The sequence below is a fragment of the Argopecten irradians genome, chromosome 4 (genome assembly GCF_041381155.1).
Source record: "Argopecten irradians isolate NY chromosome 4, Ai_NY, whole genome shotgun sequence".
NCBI classification, from domain to species: Eukaryota; Metazoa; Mollusca; class Bivalvia; order Pectinida; family Pectinidae; genus Argopecten; species Argopecten irradians.
The window spans coordinates 29439891-29460088 of record NC_091137.1 but is presented as its reverse complement, the minus strand read 5'-3'; the positions used below and the strand labels follow the sequence as shown (position 1 = coordinate 29460088).

General features: G+C 36.4%; 1 protein-coding gene and 1 long non-coding RNA gene across 2 annotated transcripts in view; one reads left to right on the top strand and one right to left on the bottom strand.

Annotated features, from left to right (window-relative positions):
- LOC138322218 (angiotensin-converting enzyme-like) overlaps positions 1-15986 on the top strand; it is a 28653-nt gene extending 12667 nt beyond the window's left edge. Inside the window, exons 4-13 of the mRNA XM_069266264.1 lie at positions 1909-2052; positions 9504-9695; positions 10903-11000; positions 11259-11428; positions 11690-11814; positions 12184-12282; positions 12848-12992; positions 13886-13984; positions 14404-14526; positions 15701-15986. Of these exons, the coding sequence (XP_069122365.1) occupies positions 1909-2052; positions 9504-9695; positions 10903-11000; positions 11259-11428; positions 11690-11814; positions 12184-12282; positions 12848-12992; positions 13886-13984; positions 14404-14526; positions 15701-15986 (1481 nt within the window). The remainder of the gene's footprint in view (positions 1-1908; positions 2053-9503; positions 9696-10902; positions 11001-11258; positions 11429-11689; positions 11815-12183; positions 12283-12847; positions 12993-13885; positions 13985-14403; positions 14527-15700) is intronic.
- Positions 15987-17277: 1291 nt separating this feature from the next.
- On the bottom strand, positions 17278-19833 carry LOC138321230 (uncharacterized). Its single transcript, XR_011208301.1, has 3 exons — positions 19628-19833; positions 18820-18896; positions 17278-18297 (listed from the first exon to the last, which is right to left on the bottom strand). It is a non-coding gene; the product is annotated as an uncharacterized lncRNA (long non-coding RNA).
- Between the last annotated feature and the right edge of the window lie 365 nt (positions 19834-20198).

Here is a 20198-nt window from a genome sequence, read left to right as displayed (position 1 = left end):
TACAATGAAAGTCCGGAGTGAGAATTTTCCAGTTATAATCCTAATCAGAATCCAGTTAAGTTAAAATTAGAACCATTTGATTAAGCAAATATTAATCAATAAATACCGTTATTAATTAAAGTTTAATACTAAAGGAAGATATGCATATTATTCATAACTTTATGTAATTTCATCTAATTGTATATGTAAATTACTATTTATAAGTGTTTTCAGTAATATGTATAATTTGTGCTAATTCTAAAAATGATTAATTATGTAAATATTCTTTTATAGAATCAGTCCAGCGCAAATATGCTTTTAAAGATAAAATATGTTTCTAAATTGTATATATAATACATGCAAGCAATCATGTGGAGAGGGCTTATATAGGCTTTGCCTGCTGCCCGATCCAGAATTAAATCTTTCGATTAAATAAAATATTTTGAAATGACATTATATACTAAACCAGAGTTTCTCCCGCGATGATACTTGCAGTGTAGCTGGGTTTTTTTATTATTAATTAACGTCCTAATAACAGCCAGGGTTATGTAAGGACGGCCTCCCATGTATGCGGTGTGTTTCGTGTATGTTGTGGGCGATATGTTCATGTTGTGTCTTCTTATATAGTAGAACTGTTGCCCTTTTTATTGTTAATTCAACAAAAACATAAAATAGGAAAACAAACCGAAAACATGCATATGTTTTGAGGCGGGCTTGGGCCGTGTTCTAAGTCATGTTTGATTAAAGGTGTGAATATGAAACGTTGGTTTTAAGTTTACTCATCTATTATGTAATATACCTGTATATAACATTGGGACAAACTATTAGGATATAATTCTCTATGTCCTGTACATTTGCTCAGATGTTTGCAATGTATTCTGTTGTTATTAAAAGAATGTGGTTCTAAACTCAAATGTTCAATGTTAATACATAAATTATTGTGACATAAGTGTGAGGCGTCGAGATGAGGTGGTAAATCTTATAGTTTTTTTCTTCCTGCCTTACTATCTTCGTCATAACGTCTTCCTTGACACCACTCCACTTTTGACCTTTTATTGAGCACTCGCCCCTTTGATGAAGGCTCTGAGATCTGACGTCTACACCATAGTCTATAACAGTGGTGGTTTCATGCTCCTACCCAGCGCTCAGTATTAAGGGGATGGGACGACTGGTTCGCCCGTTAGTGTAATGTGACCGGGTGGGTTGTGTTGCTTGGTGTGTTCGGCGCCATGCTTCAGTGATATAGCACGACAAAAAGACAAGACGTCCACTATAAAAGAAGACAAAACACGAATATACTGCAAACTTCTAAAACACACCCGCACTTCATACACACAGCACAACGCATACATGAGAGGCCGTCCTTACATGACCCTGACTGTTAATAGGACCTTAATTAATCAAACCAAAAAAAAACTTACTTTCTTCATAACGTCTCCTTTGACACCAACCCTCTTCTGGCCTTTGGTTGAGCACTCGCCCCTGTGAGAAAGCATCTGGGTTCTGTCACCTGTCCGAGACACGCCATACTCTATTAAAGTAGTAGTTTCTGCTCCTGCTTAACGCTTAGCATTAAGAGAATGGGAAGACTCGTTCGCCCATTGTCAATATAATGTGACCGGGTGGGGTGTATTGCTTGGTGTCTTCGGCAGCATGCTCCAGTGATATAGCACTATAAAAAGGCAAGCGTTTCACTATACAAAACGACACAACACACAATCTTTCAAAACATATTCTCACGTCATTACACTACATACATGGGAAGCCGCGACATGACCCTGGCTGTTAATTGGACTTTAATTCAATCAAACAAACAATTGAAAATTCTGATTTTCCTAAATGAATACCAAACATTCATCAGCAATATATACAATTAGTTTTACCTTAACTTCGTTGTCTATGTCATTAACGACGTTTATGATAATCCAGGTCTTACGGATTTGATGGCGAAGAGTAGGAACTATCAGGAGTTGGTGGCTGTTTGGAAAGGATGGCGAAACGCTACAGGAAAGACAATGAGATCAAAGTATACAGAATTTGTCAACGTCATGAACGAGGCCATCGCTTTTAGTGGTATGATGTTTACATATGTCCGTTTCCCAGTCTCAGCGAAGTTATTATATTCAAACAATATATTAGGCCATGGGCTAGTTGGGTCAAAAATGTACACCCCACAACACGTAATATTAAGATTGATGTACCTCAAGGCTCAATCTTAGGTCCTCTTTTCTTCCTTGTATATATTAATGATATAGTGAAAGATATCAATTGTAGAATGAGATTTTTTGCCAATGATACCGCCTTAATACAGGTGGTAATCCTACAGTTGCTATTCATACCATGGACTTAAATGTGGTAATATCAAGCAATACTACAAAAAGAAACAAACAATAGTCCTCTTTGTACTTGTACATCAGCGGAAACTCAACATTTCTAATCATTATACATGTAGTTACTGTCAATACATCGTTATACAGGTATTCTACGGAGCTCATGGCCTGGTCATGTCTATGTTATAGTTGCATATACAATTACACATGCTTCATCTTATTCCATAAAGACTAAATGTAAATATATGTACACGGCCCGGCCTATGAGTTCTATAACGGATATACCTGTACTTGTACGTTTGAAAATCTATTATTTCGTCTTGTCTTTGAGCCTAGCAAATCCAGACCTTTCATTCCAATATTCTGTAATATGGCTACCCCTTTTAATATGTGCAGATGTACATCCTAATCCAGGGTCCGATACAAACAATAATTAATATATATATATGATGATTGAAGCATTTGCCATGTAAATGCTTGTTCATTAAGGAACAAAACTGATCTAATTGATGCTCTAATATGGTGAATTTGATATTGTTTGCATTAGTGAATCCCATTTGAACCAAGACATCAATGATGAAGATATTTTGACAGAGCATTTTTTATTCAGAAAGGACAGACAAAATAGACAAGGGGGAGATGTTTTGATATATGTCAAAAACACTATTATTGCAAAACAGAGATATGATCTTGAACATGAGAGTCTGGAGATGATCTGGATAGAAGTTAAGTTACAAAATGAAAATGTACTTATTGGGTGTTTATATAATTTGATGAAGCCATCGAGAAAGTGTCACATTTAGATAAAAAAATATTTCTACTTGGCGATATCATTCAAGATATGTTGAAATTAACATCTTATTCACATTTAAAAAGAGTAATGATGAAATATGGGTTGGAAAACACTGTTAATGAACCTACTAGGATAACCTCCACTTCATCATCTTCTTTTGACGTTATCCTGACTAACGATAACAAGAGATCCCAGAGGGATCTTGGCGCCCAGCAAAGAATGATCTATGTCTTACAATGGAAATAGGGATCTTTTCTCTGCTTTTCAAACTTTTGCAAACATACTACATATAAAATTTGAGACAGATCGCTTCAGTACTTTCTGAGAAATAGTAGTAACACACTTCAACTATCAAAATCCAAGATGGCTCCTTGGCGGCCATCTTGTTGATCGATCGGTCCCAAATCGAAATATGCACAACTAGAGCCCTAAGGGAACCTATATATGAAATTTGAGACAGATTCATTCAATTCTTTCTGAGAAATAGCGATATCAAACTTTAACAATCAAATTCCAAGATGGCTGCCAGGCGGCCATTTTGTTGACCGATTGATCCAAAAATTCAACAGGCACAACTAGATCCTATGGTAACCGACATATCAAATTTGAGAAAGACCCCTTCAGTACTTTGTGATAAATAGCGATAACAATCTTTAACTGTCAAAATCCAAGATGGCTGCCTGGTGGCCATCTTGTTGACCGATTCCCAAAATGCAATATGCACAATAAGGGCCCTAGGGAAACCTACATATGAAATGTGAGACAGATCCCTTCAGTGCTTTTTGAGAAATAGCGATAACAATACTTGTTAACGGACGGACGGAAGGACGGACGTCGGACCACGGACAAAAAGCGGTTTGAATAGCCCACCATCTGATGATGGTGGGCTAAAAATAAAATTTTTAATGTATCTGTCAATCCTCCAGCTTGTAGTGACCACTGTGCTGTAAGTGCATCTGTTTCGTTCAAGACTATACGCAAACGTGGTTTTAAAAAAAACCCACTAATATACTACAATAACACCGATTTTGATAATGCTAATCAATATCTTTCATCAGTTGACTGGGACAGGGAACTTGGTATTACTAACGACATTGATATTTTGAATGAAATTGTTTCCAATAAAATATTTAATTGTGTTAACCAATATGTACCACAAAAAACTGCAATTATACGACCTGGTGATAAAATATGGATGAATAATGAAATACGCTTGAAGATGAGACAGAGAAACAGACAACCCACTAAGGCTAAACAGATAAATTCTCCTGCTTCATGGGAAAAATATAGACCTCTACGGAATAGTGTGATAACTATGATAAGAAATGCGAAACAAAATTATCGTTTAAAATTATAAAATTCTCTTATGGACAAAAGTATCCCTTCAGGTAAATGGTGGCGAATTGCCAAGTCTGTAATGAATACCAAAAGTATAAATGATACATATTATCCTTTGGAAATAAATGGTGATTTGAAATTACATCCAGTAGAGAAGTGTGAATCTCTGAACTCCTTTTTTTACATCTATTTCTACAACTAATAAAACTATTGATGATGTTCCATTAGATATCCCCCATTTCCCCCACGAACTATCAAATATTACTATCACTGAACAAGACATACTTGACCAGCTTCATCTCATCAATGTAAAAAAACGTCCAGGTCCTGACTCAATTCACCCTTAATTTATCAAAGGTGTATCTGAATCACTTGTTAAACCATAACATATTCTTTTTTAATTAGTAAATCAATTGAACTTGGACATCTACCTCAAATCTGGAAAAATGCTAATGTTACAGCTATCTGTAAAGGTAAAGGAATAAGAAGTGACCCATCTGATTATAGGCCTATTTCTGTTACAACATTATTTAGCAAAATGCTTGAGAAAATAATTTTTAACAAGAGGCCCATGGGCCTTAACGGTCACCTGTGTTCAGATACAGAATGAAACAAAGACATGCATATAAACACTATATATTTGCCCATCAGGCCCTTGAAGTCAGTCAGTGATTTTATAAATTTGACTTTTTAATCTATGAAGATTATTTGGTTCCATCAAATCTGTGAAATCAGAAGAAAGATTTTTGAAATGTTATCCATTTTGACCCCTTTTGGCCCCACCCCTCTGGCCCCTGGGGGTCGGCCAGGACCAATATGGATATGATGTTAAAATGCTATCTCAGACTAATAATTCTAACCCAGTTTGACTAATTTCCTATGAAAAATAGGCAAATAATGTTCATAAATGTGTTTTTCCTATATAAACTAAAGTAAACTTGACCCCCTCCCCAGAGGGAAACATGGGACCCCAGGGCCATGAAATTCACAATTTTTGTAAAGGACTTTAAGACCTTTCAATCTATGCAGAGTATTTGATTCTACCAGTTCCAGAATTTCAGAAGAAGATTTTTGAAGTTTTAGCCTATTTGACCCGTTTTTGGCCCCGCCCCTAAGGACCCTGGGGATCAGCCATGGAAAAGTTGGTAATAAGTTTCAATGGTCATCACATAGGGATAATTCTGACTACAATTGACTAATTTCCTATTATAATGACTAAATAATGCTCAAAAATGTCTTTTCCCTTTATAAACTACAGTAAACTTACCCCCCTCCCCAGGGGGAAACCCGAGACCCAAGGGTCATATAATTCACAATTTTCATAAAACACCTTAAGACCTGCCTTTTTTATGACGAGTATTTGATTCTACCATTTCCAGTATTTAAGAAGAAGATTTTTTTTGAAGTTTTAGCCTATTTGCCCCTTTTTGGCCCCGCCCCTGTGCCCTGAGGGGGTTGACCAGGACCAATATAGATATAATATATAAATGTTATCTCAGGCTAATAATTCTAAACAAGTTTGACTCATTTCCTATGAAAATTGAGCAAAAAATGCTCATAAATGTGTTTTCCCTATATAAACTATAGTAAACTTGACCCCCTCCCCAGGGGGAAAACGTGATGGGTCATATAATTCACAATTTTCATAAAACACCTTAAGACCTGTCCATCTAAGAAGAGTATTTGGTTCTACCATTTCCAGTATTTAAGAAGAAAATTTTTAAAGTTTTAGCCTATTTGCCCCTTTTGGCCCCGCCCCTCTGCCCGAGGGGGTTGACCAGGACCAATATAGATATGATATTAAAATGTTATCTCAGGCTAATAATTCTAAACAAGTTCGACTCATTTCCTATGAAAATTGAGCAAAAAAATGCTCATAAATGTGTTTTCCCTAGTAAACTTGACCCCCTCCCCAGGGGGAAACGTGAGACCCCAGGGTCATATAATTCACAATTTTTGTAAAGGACCTCAAGACCTTTCCATCTATGAGTATGTGATTCTACCATTTCCAGGATTTCAGAAGAAGATTTTTGTAGTTATAGCCTATTTGACCCCTTTTGACCCCGCCCCTAAGGCCCCTGGGGGTCAGTTATGGAAAATTGGTTAATAGGATTCAATGGCCATCTCATACTGATAATTCTGACAATATTTGACTCATTTCCTATTACAAATGATCAAATAATACTCAAAAATGTGTTTTCCCTATATAAACTATAGTAAACTTAACCCCCTCCCCAGGGGGAAACCTGAGACACCAGGGTCATATAATTCACAATTTTTGTAAAGGACCTTAAGACCTTTCAGATCCTACGAAGAGTATGTGATTCTACCATTTCCAGGATTTCAGAAGAAGATTTTTGAAGTTATAGCCTATTTGACCCCTTTTGACCCCGCCCCTAAGGCCCCTGGGGGTCAGTTATGGAAAATTGGTTAATAGGATTCAATGGCCATCTCATACGGATAATTCTGACAATATTTGACTCATTTCCTATTACAAATGATCAAATAATACTCAAAAATGTGTTTTCCCTATATAAACTATAGTAAACTTAACCCCCTCCCCAGGGGGAAACCTGAGACCCCAGGGTCATATAATTCACAATTTTTGTAAAGGACCTTAGGACCTTTCTATCTATGAAGAGTATTTAATTCCATCACATCTGTGAGTGGAGAAGAAGATTTTTGAAATTTTAGTCAATTTTATCCCTTTTAGCCCCTCCAATAGCTCCCTGGGGGGTGGGGACCATATAATTCACAATTTTGATTGGCCTTATGCCTTAGAAGGTTTGTGCAAAATTTCATTGAAATTGCTTCAGCAGTTTTGGAGAAGAAGTTGAAAATGTAAATTGTTTACGGACATACGACGGACGACGCACGACGGACGGACGACGGACGACGACGGACAAAAGGCGATTAGAATAGGTCACTTGAGACTTCGTCTCAGGTGACCTAAAAATCTCTTTAATTATCTGTCGTCTAATAACATAATTTCAAAAAATCAGTCAGGATTTCTTCCAGAAGACTCCACTGTAAATCAACTCTTATCTGTTTATGATACAATACTTAAGCAACTTGATAAAAGGAAAGAGACAAGGTTAGTTTTCTGTGATATTAGCAAGACATTTGATAGGGTTTCGCATGATGGTCTAGTATATAAATTTAAAAATTATGGTATAAAAGATAATGTTCTCAATTGGCTCACAAACTAATGGATAGACAGCGGAGAGTACTAATTGATTGATATAAATCATCTTGGGAAATTCACTCTAATGTCAATTTTTTTTACAGATGACACATCACTCTTTGTTCTCATTAATAATAATCAAGTAACAGCAGCTGAAATTTTAGATAATGATCTTTTAAGAATATCTCTTTGGGTTGATAAATGGGGAATACTTTTTAATCCTAATAAAATTGAAGCACTTATTATTTCTAATAAACATAATGCCGATATTCTCCATCCGGATCCGACATTTATAAATAATACTGAAGCAAATGTAAAAAAAAAACAACATCTTGGAGTCTACTTAAATTATCACGGTTCTTGGTCAGACCACATCAATTACATTTACGAAAAAAAATGAATATGTTTAGATCTCTTAAACACAAGCTCGATAGGAAATCACTTGAAATTTATTTATAAATCTTATATACGCAGCAACCTTGAATATGCAAGTGTTGTGTGGAATAATTGTAACCAAACTGAAACTGATCTATTAGAATCTATCCAATTAGATGCAGCTAGGATTGTCACCGGATTACGCAGAGGTACAAACCATGCTCTCATTTATGAAGAACTTTGCTAGGATATTATAAAGAAACGTAGAAATGACCAACAACATATGTTTTTCTTCAAAATTATCAACCTTCAAACTCCATACTATTTTTTCGAAAATATTGAACCTTATATTATTGACAATAACATAATAAATCATGATATGAGACACCAAAGTATATTTCAAACACCTATATGCAGATATCGTATGTACTTTAATAGCTTTTATCCTAATTTAATGTCTTATTGGAATAGACCTGATTGTAATTATTATGTTATGAGATCATGTGAACTTAAGAGGGAGCTAGTCCGTCATGCCATACCCATTAATGCTAATGAATTATATACTGATACTTTTAGATACAGTGGATCTAGATCATTTAATAGTATTTTATGCCAACTAAGAAACCAAGCAAGTCAATTAAATTCAGATTTATATAGAGATTATCTTATTGATAATGCATCTTGTATCTATGGCAGCTCTGTTGAGGATATTTCTCATTTCGTTCTATTTTGTCCAAGATTTATAACTGATTTGTTTGTTTGTTTGTTTGATTAATTAACATCCTATTAACAGCTTTGGTCATGTAAGGACGGCCTCCCATGTATGCGGTGTGTTGCGTGTATGTTGTGCGAGGTGCGTGTTTTGGGAGACGCGGTTATTCATATTGTGTCTCCTTTTATAGTGGAACTGTTGCCCTTTCTATAGTGCTATATCACTGAAGCATGCCGCCGAAGACACCAAGCAACACACTCCACCCAGTCACATTATACTTACAACGGGCGAACCAGTCGTCCCACTCCCCGTTTGTTGAGCGCTAAGCAGGAGCAGAAACTACCGCTTTTATAGACTTTGGTGTGTCTCGGCCAGGGGACAGAACCCAGAGCCTTCCTCATAGGGGCGAACGCTCAACTCAGGTACCAAGGGAGGCATTAGGAAAGATAAAGTCAGTTAGGAACAAGAGAAAAGATAAGATCCTAAATTTAGTCGCCTTTTACGATCATGCAATAGGGGCAGCAGGTACAATTCTAACGCCCTACCTGCAGGGCAAATGTTTGTATGTACACGTACATGTATTTGACTATATTTACTTTTCTATGTTGACGTGTCTTTACAATACCTTATAAAAGTGTTTCTAGTGCCAAAAATAAGTTACCCTTGATGGTTTTGGGAAAGGAATTCACGTAAACTTTAAGCTTGGTTTTAATCCTAGATGTGTTTTGAATGAACATATAATCTGTTTAAACTAACTATCATAAAATGTTGCCCGGGCATTGCTATTTCCAGGTTACAACGATACGGGGGAGTACTGGAGATCTTGGTACGAGACACCGACGTTTGAGGAGGATGTTAAAAATCTATACGAACAACTCCGTCCATTATATGAAAACCTCCATGCCTATGTCCGCCGGAAGTTGATGAAGCAATATGGGGAACAGTATTTCCCTGACAACGGGCATATTCCCGCTCATTTGTTTGGTAATTGCATTATGTTGATGGCTTAAAGATGCTTGTGTATCCCGATGCCGTCATTTGTCAACGGTATATAAATGTTCCCATATTGGCAACGGTTGCTCATAATTGTCGTAAATATCATCAACAAATGTCTTCGAACGGTAACACACGAAACAATAACTATCAAAATATTTTCAAACAGTTAGGAACGAGATTTTATAGCATAGCTTTGCCCTGCATATAAGGCGTTAAAATTGTACCACATGCCTCTATTGCATTATCTTAAAAGGCGTCTTAATTTATGATCTTATCTTTTCTTTCTTCACCTCACTTTTGGCCTTGAGTTGAGCGTCCACCCATGTGAGAAAAGCTTTCGGCGGCATGCTTATGTGGTATAGCACTATAAAAGGGCAACGGTTCCACTATACCAGAAGACACAACAAAAACATACCGCAGTCTCCTAAAACACGCACCTCGCACTTCACACACGTTACACACTTCATGCATGGAAGGCAGTCCTTACATGACCCTGGCTGTTAATAGGACGTTAAAATAATCAAACAAACGAACATAACGTAGTCTCCCAAAGCACGCATTGCGCACTTCATACACTCTACATACCGCATACATGGTAGACCGTTTAATATGACTTATAATTGATTTACATAATAATTGTGATAAAATAATTTAATTTCATATGTTACACTCATTTCTATTGGTTTGATATTTGAGGTAATTTTTCGATAGACTGAAAGAATTGTACGTCACAAAATATGACGTCATAAATACAAAACGTTTTCGCGGGGAATTCTGAAAGTGGCACAGTCATTTGCAAAACTGAATTATGGGATGTGTTGTTTAGTGCCTTGGGCGACATGTTTCAGTGATATAGCATATAAAAAAGGGCAACAGTTATACTAGACAAGACACTACATGAATATACCACTGTTTCCCAAAACACGCACCTCGTACAACATACAAGCTACACACAGCATTTATGGGAGGCCATCTTTACATGACCATAGCTGTTAATAGGACGTTGATTAATCAAACAAATAAACAAACCACAACTCAATTTGTTTTATTGTAAAAGTTCGTTAATTTACGGAAATTTATGCCTTATTAGTACCTGATTGAGTTATCTGAATTATATTATAAGCATTATTCTCAATATCTTTGAGCGTTTTTGCTACCAGCCTAATCTTTGTGACATGGAATATTTGTTTATTAGGTAACATGTGGTCACAGAACTGGCTGAATATATACGACATTGTAGAACCATACCCCGAGGCCACCAGTGTAAACGTCACAGCCAAGATGATAGAGAAGGTAACATGGAAATGGTAGTCAGCAGAGAAATTCATCGAGTCGAATTAAATAACTGATAAATAGCTGATTGGTACAGCCATTTCACATTTTTACATATAGATTTTCTAAATTAATTCTTCTTCGATCTACCATAAAGCCGGTTATGTTCGAGAGTTATCAGACCGTTGCTATTGTTGGGAAAAGTGGTTCGACAGCGTTTATAAAATTGATATTACGATGATTTAAAATTGACATTATGATCCTATTCTCTTTGCTTAGGGCTACAATATCACTCACATGTACCGAGTGGCGGAGGAGTTCTTCACATCACTCGGCCTTGGCCCTATGCCAGAAGGATTCTGGACAAAGTCCATGCTCGAGAAACCAGCCGATCGTGACGTAGTTTGTCATGCTTCTGCGTGGGATTTCTTTGACGGTCAAGACTTCAGGTGATTGTCCTTCACTTAAAAATAACAAAATTTGTGGAAAGAAATTTTTAAACGGACCAAAAACCAAAATTAACATAACGTTTTTAATTTAGACAGCGCGCTAAATGTTTTGAGAAATCGCGGCCAGTTTGAATCAGAGCCAAAATTTATATAAATCCCTTCCCCCAAGGATGTTTCTGGCAAAATGTTATATTCAACGCAGAACTACATGACCAATATTTTATTTGTGGTTTGCCCAGAATGTCTAGTCTTTCGTTGTAGGATAAAACAATGTACAACTCTAACCGAGGCCCAACTTCTCACCGTCCATCATGAAATGGGACATGTTATCTATTTTTTGGAGTACAGAAACCAACCTGTACTTTATCGTGCTGGAGCCAATCCTGGTAAACATCATATTGCACTGCTGCACTTAAAGATAGCACTTTTCGCACGCCTTTAATTATCCTTCCAGTTTCCAGCGCTAAAATTGATTTGTTTGTTACTTAAATGGACGTAAGGTTTGCTCCGAGTGCATGACTTTAAAGGAATTTGTTTACTTATCATTCACATAGTTTGAATGCTTCCTTAGATTAAAAGTAGATGCACAGCGGTCTATTTAATGGCCTCTTGGTCTAATAACGGAATATTTTCAATACTAAGAGTAGATCATATATTAAAAAGAACTATGATATTGAAATTTTTTTTTTAAGATTTTAGATTTTCAACAAACTAAATGAAAATGTGATTATTTATGTTATTCCATTTTTTTACAGGTTTCCACGAGGGCATGGCTGATATTGTCAGTTTGTCCTTTCAAACTCCTGAACATCTGAAGGCGATTGGACTGTTAGATGAAATTCCGAAAGATAACAGTAAGTAATTAATACCGACTTTTTCTCGAAGCCAATGTTGTATGTGCATTGGATTTGAATTGTTTTCTCTAGAATAAAAACAAGTAAAATTCATTAGTTTTAACGACAGTAGTATATATAGCAGTTTTTTTCCTCAGTTCGGTCAGTGACAGATAAAAAGGGCACAGGTTAAGTCGCGATATTTGAGTCTCACCTTTATCTGTCTTGCATATTAATCCTCGTCAGCAAGCAACACTGATATGCATTTTTATAGAATTTGTCATATATTCTTGTTTTATCACGTAACTAACCCGTTCAGCCATGTCATAAATATCATACGGCAATAACATCATTTTGACATTACAGGTAGGTAATGATGACGTCATGATCACAATTAATAAAATAAACAATATTAAAGGCCTAATGGCTCGTGACATATTATTATTGAATTCTTTTAATAAATTTCATATCGTAAAGTCACTCATTTAATATCCTCAATTTCTGGTATAGTTTTCCTTTAGGCCTCTCTGGATAAACTAATGTTTTTTTTTCAAATTGAACCATTAGTTAAAACTTTATATTACAGAGAGTGACATAAATTTCCTACTAAAGATGGCTTTAGACAAGGTAGCCTTCCTGCCCTTTGGTTACCTCATTGATCAGTGGCGATGGAGTGTGTTTAATGGGCAGACAACTCCGTCAACTTACAACAATGATTGGTGGGACCTTAGGTAAATTCAAAAGTAACGAACATAATCAGTAGATCTTAAAGGGTACAATACAAGAAGACACCAGAAGAACCTACTGCAGTCTTCCAAAACACAAACCGCATACATGGGAGGCCGTCCTTGCATGGACGTACCTGTTAAAATAATGTTAGTTAAACAAAAATCAAAACCAAAGACAGCAACTGTGATATAAGTGATGACCAAAATATTTAACTAAAGCAAAGATATGTTAAAAATGCTCCACCACTGACAAATTGTATTTTTTCACCATCAAAAGCAGGAGCAGACGATTTAGTATTTTTCTTCAGTTACAAAAATTACTGTCTTTACACCATCATCACCATTGAAAAGTTTGAGCTTCTAATTTACTTCAAGTTGAAAATGTGAAAAATATTTAATTGCATCCCGAAAAAATTTCGTTGCACTATATCCTATATGGAATGAAGTAATGATTGCGCATGCACCAAAGGCGAAAAAAAATATTATATGCTAGTTTTTGTGTTAATAAGGCATATACATACACGATTGAAAACACCAATTATTGTTCACATAATGAATATTATGTATGCTCTGTCGGCGGTGGAGCATCTTTAAAGCTGAAAATGCAAGTTAAAGTTATGTATTACAATCTTGCTAATGAGACGACTAGTGCATTGACTTCATTTTGAAGATACGCGGACCTTTTTCTTGTCATCAAGATTTTTTTTAGTAGGAACTGTATGACGGAACTTTCAATCAATTTCAGGTTTCGTCATTATTTGTCGTCCTCAATATCCTTGAAATTTAAACCCAAAATATCACTGACAAAGTTCATCTGGGAGAACAAAACAAGTTTTATAATGTAATTGATATTTCACATCTGCTTATCGTATTTTGTACAATCCGTTAATCGTCAGATGTAAGTACCAAGGTATATCTCCTCCCGTGGAAAGGACAGAGGATGATTTCGATCCTGGCGCAAAATATCACATCCCAGGAAATACTCCTTACATCAGGTAAGCTTGTTTCGGTTTGTCACAATATGTTTAAACTTTCTATTTTATTCAATTTCTTGTGCAACTTTCTACTTTATTGTGTGAATATTAAGATGACACATTGAAAAAATAAGCAACATACTATTTTGTCATTTTATCATCATATGAGAATCTATAGTTAAACAAAATCTCACGCTCGAATAACAAATGAATTAAGGATACGTTAGAGTTATACAATTGGACACTGTCAAACATTTTATCTGTACCATGATTTCTATTCTTACTCTTAAACAATTTTACAAGCAGATTCGCGACGATTGGAATCGTCGTAAAATTGGTAAAACATGATGTTACAAAACTATAACTATTCATGACGATAAGAACTACATGTTTCAAAATCCGTCTTATTAACTGACAATGTATTGATGTTTCTTTCAAAGGTATTTTGTGAGTTTCATTCTACAGTTCCAATGGCACAAAGCGCTTTGTGACGAGATTGGATACACCGGTCCCCTACACAGATGTGACGTGTATCGTCAAACTGCTGCAGGCAACTTACTGAGGTAAATGAGGGCATTGGTATCAGTATCATATTTTGTATTGTTGTTTTTATTGCACGAAATACTCACTTATGATTGGATTTTCAATACTTTTTACTCTGTTTAAAAGATGTAAATTTCGACAGATTGTCGTTTCGGTTTCCAAAATGAACGATGTTACAATGAATGCTTTAGAGAACAACCAACTAAATAATTTTACATAAAAAGAATGTTAAAGTTTGTTTAAGTTTTGTAATGTATTATCAAAAAAAGGGATATTAGTTAACTATTGTATTCTATTATTAAAGACTATGTTCTCATATAGCATTAGATAGAAAAAAAAGTTTGGGTCCTTCAGCTTAAAACTCCAACAAGGGTAGCCGTGCTGAAATCGGACGAATTTACACTAAAAAAACCTGAAATTAAAATGTATAACCTATTCATTATCAGAATTTATATTTTGGACCTAAATCTCAATCTGAATTTCCGAATTCATATCATGGTTATCTAAGAATAATTAATTGTCAGGAAACATTTTTACTCTTGAAATTCATAATTAGCCAGCCATTCAGCAGCCGGGTTAAAATTCTATCCTGGGCTCAATCTTGTATACACATATACACAGGGGCCATTTCGAAGGACACTTTTTCCCCATTTTGTTTGTTGTTCCCTTTACAAATACTTCTGTGTGTTAGAAAACATTTCAAAGAATAAATATTAAACATATTCTATTATGATATATACGTTTTTGAATCAGTATCTAGGGCGAATAGGAACACGTGAATCGATCAGTTGGTTGTTCCCTTTAGCGATATTTGAAACTAAAGAAACATTTCTCATTATATATATATATATATATAAAGAAATGGCAATACTTACCATGTATTAATTAATTATTCATTTAGTGACAAAAAGGAAATAAATTGAACTTAATGAAAATATCCATGGCTAGTACTGACAATAAATAAATGCAATGAATATCGATAAACCAGTGAACAGTATAAATGGATTGTATTTGTAGAAAAATAATGTTCGGGAAGTCACTCGCATTTTTCTCTGTGAATGTTATAATGCGAATAGAATTACGTCTGGTAAAATGACTACAGAACACGAAATGTCGTCGTCCTACCATGATTACCGTGGCTCTGATATATCAAACATATTTGAAGATAATTTCAGCTCTAATCTTATTTTTCAGGAAAATGTTGAAGATGGGTTCATCCAAACCATGGCAAGAGGCGATGAAAGTGATCACTGGTTCCAGGGAAATGAGCGTCCTCCCTATGATGCAGTATTTCGATCCGTTGTTACAGTGGCTGAAGGAACAGAATAAGGAGGAAAACATAGGATGGAGCTCTATCTGTCCAACAATTATTCCATCTCCAGATTCTCCGGGATCTTCCTCTAGCTCGAACAAGACTAATCTGAATGCTATTCTTATATATTATAGAAACACTTGGTTTTCTCTGTTGTTTCGTTCTTGACATTAAATTACTTGAAAAATTTGAATGGTTATTGTACTGTGAAGCAAATATATTTACGCTACTGGCTGCAAATTCGGCTGCATGCTTCAGTGCTAAAGCACTATAAAAAGGGCAAGGGTTTCACTATACAAGAAGACACAGCAGAAATATACTGCAGTCGCCCAAAACACGCACCACACACTTCATACACGCAACACACCGCACACAATTGAGGCCGTCCTATGCAGTATAACCCGGTAGACAGAATAAGGATATTATAATTAATAGTCTCTTGTATTGTCCCACACCCTCGTGAGATGAGGGGCCATCAATGAGCAGCAACTGAGGGCGCTCATTTCCACAGTGGCGGAGAAATATTTCCCGGGGCCACTTTTCATTTGTCTCGTCGGTTATCCATTCATTCTCCTGGGTTGTCCAAACGGTTGCATATGGAGGCTCTTGGATCAGTGAAGACATTTTCCTCGGTGCCATTCAAGCATGACATCATTGTCATATTTGTGTCGTTTTCGCTCACGCGAGATACAACATTCCTGGACCTTTTTTTCCCGCTAAGACCCTGACAGGATTATATTGGAATGATTTACCCGTTTCGTTGCAATTCGATTAGATCAGCAATAAGAGATTCAAGGTCTCTGAAATACTTTTCTACCACAGATGATTTGGGCATTCTTTGGTTTTTGAATGACGATATCTGAGTGACGTTTTCGAACACCTGCATCCCACCAACTTTGCGAAGGTAGCTCAATTTGAACGGTTTGGCATTTATCTGTTTACGTAAGATTAATCCCTTTAACCGTTTTAGACGCCTAAATTGTCGTGTCAACTATTTTCTTTTCCATTTTTGTAGGAACAGAAGGCAGAAGGACGTCCAGGACGTCATTTTGCCTTCTGTTCTGTTCTGTTTTGAATTGTTGTAGTGTTGCCCTAAATGACCTTAGTTGTCAATGGGCCGTAAAACTCAAACAAAGTATCTAAAAACAGATATTTCAGTCACCAATATTCTAGACTTTTTGCAAATATAGATCCTTATCAAAAGACGATCTGGTTTCTGTCCCTGTGGTATTGTTTCTCAAGTTTGTTTGTTTGTTTGTTTGATTTATAAACGTCCTATTAACAGCTATGGTCATGTAAGGACGGCCTCCCATGTATGCGTAGTGTTGCGTGTATCTACCGCCTAAGGTGGGAGACGACTGGTTCGCCCGTTGTCAGTATAATGTAACCGGATGGGATGTGTTAAAACGCAACAGTTCCACTATACAAAGACATACAAGACATCACATGAATACAACGCAAAACACCCACAATGCACAACCTACACTCTACACACTGGATACATGGGAGGCCGTCCTTACATGACCATGGCTGTAAGGACGTTAGTAGGAATTTAATAAAAAAAATTACAAACAAAAAAACTCTTCCAATTAGTGCTGTCTTTAATATCATAAGTCATAATGATTCCTTGTACATCATTCAAATGTCTCCTTATTTAATTCAAATTCTTGCTCAACGGAGTTTACACAAAACCAGCAAAGATGGGGATGACAAAACCAACCCGTTACTTGCTATTAGCCAGAGGGCTGCAGGTATGGCGTTAGAATTGTACCTGATGTCCCTATTGCATGATGTGTCTCGGCCAGGGGACAGAACCCAGAGCCATCCTCACAGGGGCGAACGCTCAACTCAAGGCCAAAAGTGAGGCGGTGCCAAGGGAGGCATTAAAATATAAATTTTATTTTACATCGATTGAGAAACATGTTATACAACTTATGTAAATCACTCTCGATGGCCCGGATGAAAGCTCGCGAGGGGTCTTAGGGAGGCAATAGGAAGCTTAGAAGAGAAAAGGCAAGATCCTAAATTTAGTCGCCTTTTACGATCATGCAAGAGGGGCAGCAGGTACAATTCTAACGCCATACCTGCAGGTAGTTGGTGCTCTTGCTTAGCGCTCAGCAAACAGGGAGTGAGACGACTAGTTGCCCCGTTGTCAGTATAATGTGACCGGATGGAGTGTGTTGTTTGGTGTCTTCGGCGGCATGCCGCTTACCGTGAAATTGTGCTGAGGTAAGGTTACGACTATTGAAATGTTTAATTGAATGCACTTTTTCATTATACTCAAGTTGTTTTCGTGGTGACGACATTGTTTCGCTTATCAACTTCACTTCAGGCTGACACATACATATCAATCTGTAATGTTGATCCGGACAGGCGGCGGTGTGTGTGAGCTGATCCGCCAACAAATCCCGTGAATTTGGATTATTGCCTCTAATACCTGTCACATCCTAGTTGGGTGGAAATGGATTGTGCTTCCGGACTGTAATAAATAAAGGACAGTGATAATAATAATATTTTCACACAGCTTCAGTGATATATCACTATAAAAAGGGCAACAGTTACGCTATACAAGAAGAAACAACACGAAAATACCAGTCACTCAAAACACGCACCTCGCACTTACATACAAGCTGCACACTCCATACGTATATACATGGGATGCCGTCCTTACATGACCATGGATGTTAATAGGACGTTAATTAACCAAACAAACAAACATTATCCACAGTCCTTTCTCCACTCTGATCATCTGCGTGAGGAGTGAGGACACATGATCCCTCTTCATTAGGCAAAGCAGGTGGAGGTCGGGTGGTTGGTTTGAATATTCTCCCATCTGTTGCCTTGTCAAAGGTGAAATTTGAAAGAACCTAAAGATATTTGTTTTCTTGTTCTTTGTTGGCAAAGGAAATTATTTTTTTTCTTTTTGAATAAATTCACCAGGGCCGATATTATGTTCCCTGAATGTCTTTCTTCCATTCTCATCCAATCTCTAGTTACTTACATTTGACACTCCTTTCATTTTGTGACCTGTGAAGGTTTGTGCTGAGATGTTTACATCCACAACTGTAGTCTAACATCCTAAAGGAAAAACGAGACATGTTTATTATGATAGCATCTCGGTATCAAAACGTCTACTTTGATTTCAGTTTTTCATTCATTGTTTTGAAGTTGTATATAAAACGATCCCTAATAATTAAACTTGCTGCAAGTACTGTACAACATAAAATGTTCATTGTGAAGGTGCATTTGTTGCTTTCATGAAACCATCAATTTAACATTTTTTTCCATTTCATTGTGACTGTTTGTTCCGTTGTTTCTTCACACAGAATTTCCAAACCATTAAAGAATTATCCACAAATATTTGATGTAATACAGTGAGTATTTTTTTAATTTTTGTTTTAGTCGTAGTTTTGGAGAAAAGGTCGAAAATGTTTTAAAATTGTTTATGGAATTTAATACGATGGATGATTTGGCATTTAATAGTTTTATGCCCTTTTTACTTTTACAGTCAGGGACATATAAGGATGTGCCAGGTTGTTTGGTGGAGGAAAGCCGGAGTACCAGGGGAAAAATAAGTGACCAGAAGGCATTATCTGGCAACTACCCATATGATATTCAAGCAAAGATAGAAGCAATGGACAGTGGAGCCCAGATGTGGAGGGTTTATGGTAATATGTCGAGACATCTAAACTACTCGGCCATCGTGGCCTTCACAACGACAAACAAAAGGCGATAAGAATAGATCGCTTTAGACTTTGATATACATAATTGTCTAAGACATGTTTTTCTTCTTTTCTTTTTGTACTTACCGACTACATCTCTTCCACTGTCAATTGCTTCTTTCATGTCCATTGCACTGATGACATTGTGTCCGGATGCAACGTATACTCTTATCTTCCCTTCATATGGGCAAACTTTGAATCACAGTAAGATTTTTCTGACTGCGCTGGGTGGGGTGTGTTGCTTGGTGTCTTCGGCGGCATGCTTCAGTGATATAGCACTATAAAAAGGGCAACAGTTCCACTGTAAAGAAGACACAACACTAATATACCGCAGTCTCCCAAAACACGCACCTCGCACATGGGAGGCCGTCCTTAAATGACCATAGCTGTTAATATGACGTTAATTAGCCAAACAAACAAACCATATACAAATGGCCTTTTTCGTCATATCTATTATGACTGTACATCAAGCATATTAAACAGCATATCATTTCTTAGTTTTCCACATGTCTATTTTGTACAAGTCGCAAAGCAATTTGCATGCCTTATTTTGGTAATTAAAGAATAGAAAATTCTCTTCACACTTTAGTATTAAATTCATTTTCCCTTGCAAACTATTGAAATTTTCTTATGAATCATAATTAACATATTTTAGTTT